At 38.1% G+C, this 8,541-nt stretch overlaps 1 protein-coding gene across 10 annotated transcripts in view; it reads left to right on the top strand.

Moving 5' to 3' along the window:
- tjp1b (tight junction protein 1b) overlaps positions 1-8,541 on the top strand; it is a 66,075-nt gene that overhangs the window by 11,159 nt on the left and 46,375 nt on the right. For all 10 annotated transcript variants that reach the window (XM_032523069.1, XM_032523066.1, XM_032523064.1 and 7 more), the window contains one exon: positions 7,249-7,390. In XM_032523069.1, coding sequence (XP_032378960.1) covers positions 7,249-7,390 — 142 coding nt within the window. The remainder of the gene's footprint in view (positions 1-7,248; positions 7,391-8,541) is intronic.

The raw sequence follows: 8,541 nt of genomic DNA, 5'->3' as shown, positions 1-8,541 counted from the left end.
TGTGTGTGTGTGTGTGTGTGTGTGTGTGTGCGTGCGTGCATGCATGTGTGCGTGCCTGCGTGGGCGTGTGTGACACCTAGTCCAGTGGCCTAGCACTGTCCTTCTCCATCAGTTTGTAAAGTTGAATGCGTAGGGATGATGTCATAGCCTCATCATTGTTTCTTTGCCTCCAACTTCATGCTTTAATGGACTGTATGGCCTTCACTGCACTGCTGCTGTCACTGGAAATGCCATCATCAAGCTAACCATGTGGTAAACCATCATCCTTCCTCTCTCTTATCCCCACTGCTGTGTTGTAACTAATTAATAAAAGGTAAAGCATGAAACATGATCTTCTCCTGTTTTTATTTCCTGTGTTGCAGCCAGGCCTCTGTACACCTCTCATTGTCATGTCTATTAAACATTTTCTACCCATCTGCTCTCAGCATGTGTGTTTGTGTCTTGTCTCTACACCTCTTTAGTGTCCTCATTACTCTGTGTTTCTGTATACTCCAATTATTGCAGTGACCACCTCTCATTGTTTCTCTTTTTCCTGCGGCCTCCTTCATTTGTTTACTTTAAGACAGTCCTCCTTTCATTCCATTCCTGGCTGTAAGCAGATTGCTGCTGAGGCTGCAACGTGTGTGACATAGTATCCCTAATTACCACCGGATTACCATCTTGTTTGAAAGCGAAGACGGTTAATTAGGAGTCTCAATGGCACACTGATAACAAGTGTCTCAGACAAACTCAAAATGTGTTGCACGGTGTGGATCATTTAACCACATAATGCAGTTACATTGGCGTGGCTCCAGTGTGTGAGGGGCTTTCCTATTATCATCATCTCTTTAAAGCCAACCTAAACCATGTTTTGTGACTGAAGCAAGGACAAAACACTGATGTTGAAAATCTATGAGCGTCATATTGTTTTAACGAACATCATGATCAAAAGAAATTTCCAGATACACAGCCACAACCTGAATTTCATAACGTGAAATTACCTCCAAGTTTATATTATACAAATAGTGTGTGTACAACAGGATGTTTTTACAAATGTAGTTATTAATTTCGTAATAAGGCAATTATCTGTATTCAAATATTTACAAGAACGTGTTATAAACTCTAAGATTTCTAAGTCAAAGTGCTGCTAACCTCATCAGGGGTCAGACGCATATCACATGCAGCTTTTGTATCTCTTGGTCTCTTTGGCTAATCATATTGCTTAGTCATCCTCTTATTAGCCTAATTCCTTCCCCCTCCCCCCCGCCCCTCCCCCAGGAGAAGATAAGGGATTTAGCTGAGACAGAGGACTCCTTTCATGTTTCTTCTGTCATTGTTGTTTTGCTACTTACATCTCCATATTCAAGTAGCTTTAGGAAGGAGCCATTCTTGTCTCATCTACAGCAGTGCCCTTCAAAAGGCTAGTTATTTAATTCTTAGAGCAAGCTCTGACCTTGTTCAATGGAATTCTTTTTCAGTTCGAGTAAAAAATCAGCAGCCCCAGCTTTTGTGAGATGGAGGGAAAATGCTGAGATCTTCATGTACCTCCAATAATCCATTAGAAACGCTAGCAGATTCATAAGTGGTATTTTTGTTTCCAAACGTTATATCATTACAGTCATTCAAAGGACCATACCAGGAATTTTGCATGTTTTGCTTTATTTACTGCACGTGCGTTTCGTTACAACCACCCATTTTGCAAATTATGTTGCTGCAGTTTGGATCCGTGTCAATGTCAAAATGTTTTTCTACCTTTCAAGCAGGTGTAGCTTTCCACTTTTAATTTGCATTAGGGGTGCAATTTACTACACTGAATATCATGTCTGCAGTGTTGGTATGAGACTTTTCAAAACAATCTGGATTTAAACGTAAAATTCTTTGACAACAAATGTTATTTTGTACCTATATGTTTTATCAAGGCTGTGTTAATTTGTATTTGTGCTAATACACTTATTTGCTTATTCCGTAATATACAGAAACCATTATGATTTGCAGAATGTTTTGCTGTAACGTAAAAGTCATGTAGGCTGTGTAAAAACTGTCAACAGTAAAGTATACTGTACATCAGTTGTACATAAGGACATACAATGCATCCCTTCTATAAATGTTTGTAGGAAAATCACTTAATAATATGGCCTAAGAACTAATAATGTAAAATAACATTTCATGTTTTCTGTTTCCTGTTTTATTTTGAAAGTTCTCTGTTCTCCCTTGTGTTGTCTTGAAACAGAAAACATGAAACTTTACAGATAGTTCAAAAACAAATGAAACACAGATTCTGGAATTAAAATTTATGGTAAGCGTTTATCCTCGTTGTCGTCCTTAGCTGTATTAGTGTCATTCATATCATCAGTAAAAGTAGTAGTAGTGTTATAGTTCAAACAATAGACCAAGTAATAGTTTAACCATAACAGTGGTAGTACTAGTGAACTGCCTTCCTTTTGGCTCAAGATGCCACAGTCCATTTACAGAATGTGTGTACATTTAATTCATGGTTATTCCACTCCTTTTTCATCCTTCTTGACTGTATATTATACAAGAAACTGTGACAAAACACATAAGAAGTGTGTACAAAAACGTCCGCCTAATGAATGTGCTGTAACAAACTGTTATGCAGTGTCCTCATTTAATAGGCTTGTGTTTTTCTGTTTCGATAGAGACCTTGTAAAACATGCAATCTGCCAACCTTACTGAAATGCAGCATAGTGATAATGTTCGCTTAATAGCTTAACTTTGTCACCAAAATTGGCGAGTTTCAGGTGAAGTACATGCATCATAAACACTCAGTGAATCCTGCTGTTGTCTTAAGTTTTCTTAAAGTCAAGTATCCATCAAGTATCAGATGTAAAGCACAGAAAAAATGAAGATGTACTGAAACTTAAGGCCATGGGTTGCATACTAATTCATCTTTTAGTTGTAATTAATATTCATACATAACAACGCTGTGATTATTTTTTATCAAGTAGTTTTTGGTTAAAGCTTCCAATAGTATTAGCAGGTTTCCTCTTTGACATCATTGTTGTAAATTGTGTTAAATTTAAATAAATCTCATTGAGCTCTGGTATCTTGTGATCCCCATAGATCATTACTTTTTACTTCCTAGAATAAACAATAAATTGAGCAAAAAAATAATAGATTTATAATTATAATAATATATACAGTACATATGATAGGATACCTCCATAAATAGAATTATTATGTTGCATTTTTCACCTTCATAGACTACACTGTTCACAAATACATTTAACATACAGATGTACGACAGTATTGCTGAAAGACAGATTTAAACAAGAGGAAACACTTTATTGCATTTGAATACAACATTTAGGCATCCAGTTTTTAGGTTGCTCTTTGCATAATTGCAGCGTTAATTCTGTGCCATTTCTGGTCAAATGGTCAGAGCTGCTTCCTGTTCTGCTGATCTCTCAGCGTGTGGTGGTGAGATTACACACCGCCCTACCCAAACACTTTTACGCCATCCATCGGGTAGAGACCGTGTGTGCCATGTGAATCACATTCTCCCAAAATCAGAGAAGGAACAGTTCCGCTTGCAATTGAAAAAAAATTGAGTAGCAGCAGTTCTCTAAATTAGGAATAGTCTTTGCAAACAGATGTTCCTCTTGCCTGCAGTCTTTAAAACCCATTCCATTCTGCACACAGCCAAAGATTAGCATTAACCTGGCTTAATGAACTTTACACTCTGTTGCAAGCCTGCAGGGATATTACAACAAGTCTATTGTGTTTATGTAATGTTTACTCTGATTTTTTAACCCCTGAAAAAAAGAAAAGAAAAAAAGCAGATAGATAGTGTGGTTACAGTTAAATCTAATATTGTCTGTCTTTTACAGTGTGTGTTTTATTGTGTCTGTGTGTGTCAGACACTGGTCAAGATTGCTCTCCTCGTTAAGTGTTTTATTAGTAGTGGGCAAGATGGGAGGAATGAAGCGTAAGATTGGCTATTGACCTGCTGATTAAGCAGTAGCCGTTATTGCTCAAACTAATCATACCTGATGGATCCTCCAGGCACACAGGGAACAGAGGAACGGCATCAAGTCCTGTGTGTGCGTCCCTTGTCCTTTCTTTGTAATAGCATCAGGCATCTGCTTGACCTTACCTTATTTTTGAATTGCAATATCACACTCTGGGTGGACATGCGGTCCATCAGGGGTCTTTGCATTGATCTTATAACATTTTCTTTTGAAGTGGATTCTGTTTTTTTTTCACAGAGACTGCAAAAAACTCCAATACCGTCATCATATCAGGGTCAAGCAGACATTTATTGTGTTGTGAACTCGCCACACATAAAACACCTGCTGAAACAGAACAGCAAATAAAGGAACAAGGTTTCTATTTAGCACATTAATGATAAAGATAATGATTTCCTAGTCTTTACACTGCTGTCTGAAATCAACAGAACAAAAAATAAAAAAAATCACACTGCCCTTTTAATGATATTGGGCATATAGTAAGCTATTATAACAAGCTCAGTCAGGAAGAAGAAGAGTAATTCAGTGTGTTGCATTTTGTTCTCTGCTTTACGGTTGCCCTAAAGGAATAAGTCAACATTTGGAAACCTGTTCTTACTTTTCATTCTTGCCTCATGTTTGTCTGTGAGTTAAATACTGGAAACTAGGCTGGCTAGGCTGGCTCCGTCAAAATGTAACAAAATCTGGTTACCAACACCTCTCAAGCTCACTAATTAACACATTATATCTTGAGACAAAATAACATTCCAAATCCCAGAAAAAGTGTTTTTTTTCATAATATGGGCACTTTTATCTCTGTACACAAATAAAAATTTAAAACTGACAAGTTGTCATTTGACGGGGAATTACTGTTGTGAATATTTCTTGGCTGGGATCAGTGACAACAGTGATGACAAGATTCCCTCTACACCAGGCCAAGAAATAGTCTGTGGTTTTTGTACAAATTAAACAAACATAGTATGGCTTGTTCACAAGCTTTAGAGGTGCTAGTAGTTGGATTGTGTTACCTTTTCAGAGCCAGGCTAGCTGTTTCCTCATGTTTCCAGTCTTTGCGCTCAAACTAATCACGCATTTCATGTCCATGAGCTTATATGAAGCTACCTTCCACCTGTAGCTTCATATTTAGCGTACAGACATGAAAGTGGAATCCATCTTTTCATCTAAACCTTGGCTAAAAAAAGCAAATACACGTTTCCCAAAATATCTAATTATTACTTTAAGAGTATGTCCTATTTCATGAAATTGTCATTAAAAGTACAAAGGGAAATGGTTTTGACTTTCCCTTACATGTTTTGGGCTAATATGCCAAAAGACGTTCATCCACTTGTAGTTTAAAATGTACTTAATACTGTGATAAAGCAAAAAGGTGATGTTAACATTCACTCAAAATTTAATGTATTCTCTCAAACCTCAGGAGAAACACATTACACCTGTATATTTGATAGAGAAGAAGAATTCATCACAAAAGCAATATGAAATCGTTCACTGCACATCATATCTGAGTCGGCACAGTTGCTGGCACTATGTTACATCCTGCCTTGAAGTGTTTTGGCTGAAATCCATTTCAGAATCAACATCTAAGAAATGAGCCTCTGAATGCGCAGGACTGCACCGGGCCTGTGATACACTCCAAGCTGCTTTTCTCATTAGTCATGTTTGCTGTATTGTTTATGAGAATAATCTGAGGTCACTTGTAATTGACTGCACGTATCACAGAATGCTTTTTACCTTGCATTTCCAGCCAGTAAGCATCTTACACCACTTCAGGCAATTGACTTAATGCAGAGAGAAAGTAGAAGGTGATTTTCTCTTTCTTCCCATTTTTGTTCATTCCTTTCTATCGTAATCACCCCTCGCTCGGGAGCTCCTCTGGGCCTGCTGCTGAGTTCGCTAATGGATATCTACTGTCCCTGAGCCGCACTGTGTAGACAGGATTTTTCCTCATTGACTATTGTGTTAGGTAAATCCTCATTAAGAGTGACTGTTCCCCATGACACTTAGAGAAAGGACTGAAGAGAAGGAGGCAGTGACAATAGTACTAATTTGAGCTACACTCTACTGAACATTGCACATTAATGTGAAACAGCTTTTTCTATACTAAATAAAATAAAAAGGAGATGTTGCTTGGCCAGTCAGATGTTCAGTGTACATTTATGTAAAATCCAGAAAAGCAGATAATCCCTAACAATTAAAATAAATCTAGATTCAGTGCGCTCAGATGGTTCAGTTGGTTGAGTGGGCGCCCATATGTAGAGGTTTACTCCTCGATGCAGCGGGCCCAGGTTCGACTCCGACCTGTGGCCCTTTGCTGCATCTCATTCCACCTCTCTCTCCCCTTTCATGTCTTTATCTGTCCTGTCAAAAATAAAGCCCCAAAAAAAAATCTAAATCCAATGTAGTTTTGGCATTTTTGTTAGAAACTATTAATCAAAATAGTTAATGATTATTTTTCTGTTGATTAATTGTTTTAGTATAACGTTACGGATATAATAGTACCACTTTCTAACTCCACTCAGGCTTTATACATGGATAATAACTCATTATTAACACTTTAAATACATCAGTTATAAGCCATTTATAAGAATAAGTTTTGCCAAATGGTTAACATGTATAACTTTAGATTTGACAACACATTAGAAAGTGTGGAATCCACAATCATTTATATCAGTTATTAATGGATTGATAAACTAAATTCCCCGGATCAGTTCAGCTTTATTCATCCCTACAGGGACAATTCATTTTGTGGCAAACACAGCACATTACAAAGCATTCAATAAACAAACATGAGAAATACAAAGGAAATAAGAGGCAAAGGGTTTAATGTGGTCAGCAGGGTTCCAACAGTGCTGCTTAAGTATGTCATTTGTGAAGGGTAAAAAATGTCCTGAGAGTATTGGTGATAGGTCAGCCAAGTGTGCCTCCTCCCCACATCTCACCATGACCCAGCTACAGTCTGGCTGGTTGTGGCCCACAGAGCTGCACAGGGCCTCTGTTTAAAGCTGCAGTGCTTCCTTCCTGAGCTACAACCAGCTCCCCTACAGGGCCTCTGTGACATTAAATCCAATTATAGATTTCTTTAAATGTCAATTTATCCAGCGGGGTACTCTGGCCTTTTAAAAGGAAAAAACGTGACCACTGTGTTCTTCCTCCTCTTCTTCAGTCTTGCCCATGGCACTTTGTCCCGCTGTGATACAACCATGCTGGATGTGTTCTTACTTGACCTGATGTAGTCCTGTTGTTTTTCTTTGCCCTCTTCCTTCTACTCCCTCCGTGCTGACCTCAGGATACACCCCAGCCCGACTGCTGGCTCCATCACAGCAGCCTCCTCAGTGAGCACCATTCAGGGCAAACCATCACTCCGCCGCATCAAGGGCCGCATTCACAGGAGCAAGAGCCTGGACAGCATTGATCTCCTTGACTCCAATGTAAGTAAACCTTATTAAAGGCTGAGCCAATGTGTTAATGAGCTGTACCACCAAATCACAGACACTATAATGCATGACTAAAATGTACAGAACAAACACCATCATTTGATAAATTTGGTTATAGTACTGATGAATACAAACTTCCCTCAGGAATATGTTTCAGTAGTGAAAAAGTCTTTTAGGACTTATGCAGGTATTTTGCAGGACAATGCATTTCAATGTCTCTGTATTTGGGTAACTGATGTAAACTACAGACATTGTTTGATTAAATCCAACCACACACAAAATCTAAGACCAAAAATGTTTGTACAAAGCAAGATAGGATCTATTTGTCTTGGGTAAAAACATATCGTAGCGTATCTCAACGCAACACACAATGTTGCCTACGTACAGATGCCACACAGTGGCACATTTAATGAATGATCATCCCTTGCAAATTGCAGATCATTTTGTAAGTCCTACGGGGCTCTTGCATTCTCATTGGCTCCAAGTATGAATTTTGCTTTGATGAGTGAAATTTGTCAAAATGTAATCAATAGGAAAATGATATTGCAAATTGCAGCTTGCGTGTTGCCAATTTGGTGAGATTCACATTTTACAGTTTAGACATGATGACAACGCTTTGTTTGAAGCAGTCTTGAACGTTTTGTTGCACCACACTCCACAAATATGATCACCATTTGGATTATAGGTATCTGCATTGCTCCTGTGTCATGTCTATTGATTCCTTAATTAAAGGAATTGTTCGACATTTGGGGAAATTTGCAAATTACATGTTGTGGTTTCATGGGGGTTTTACACTCTTTTTTTAACAGATCACACAAATGAGATATAATGTGTTAGTTAGTAAGCTTGGGAGTTGCTGGTAGGTCGATTTTGTTACATTTGGACAGAGCTGTTTCCCCCATGATTCCAGATTTTGTGCTAAGCTAAGATAACTGGCTGATGGCTGTAAATTCATATTGACCCCACAATCATGAGAAGGTGTTGATCTTGGTATTCTCAAATGCATTAACAAGGTAAATGTTCAAGTTCAATATTCACTTTATTGATTCTGTATCTAAGTGGAAATTTGGTTTTAGCATCAATGTTGCTATTTTATTGACACACACATGCACACACACACACACACACACACACACACACACACA

The sequence above is a fragment of the Etheostoma spectabile genome, chromosome 8, assembly GCF_008692095.1.
Source record: "Etheostoma spectabile isolate EspeVRDwgs_2016 chromosome 8, UIUC_Espe_1.0, whole genome shotgun sequence".
In the NCBI taxonomy this organism is placed as follows: Eukaryota; Metazoa; Chordata; class Actinopteri; order Perciformes; family Percidae; genus Etheostoma; species Etheostoma spectabile.
Note: the sequence above shows the minus strand (reverse complement) of the source record. Positions and strands in the feature narration are given on the sequence as shown.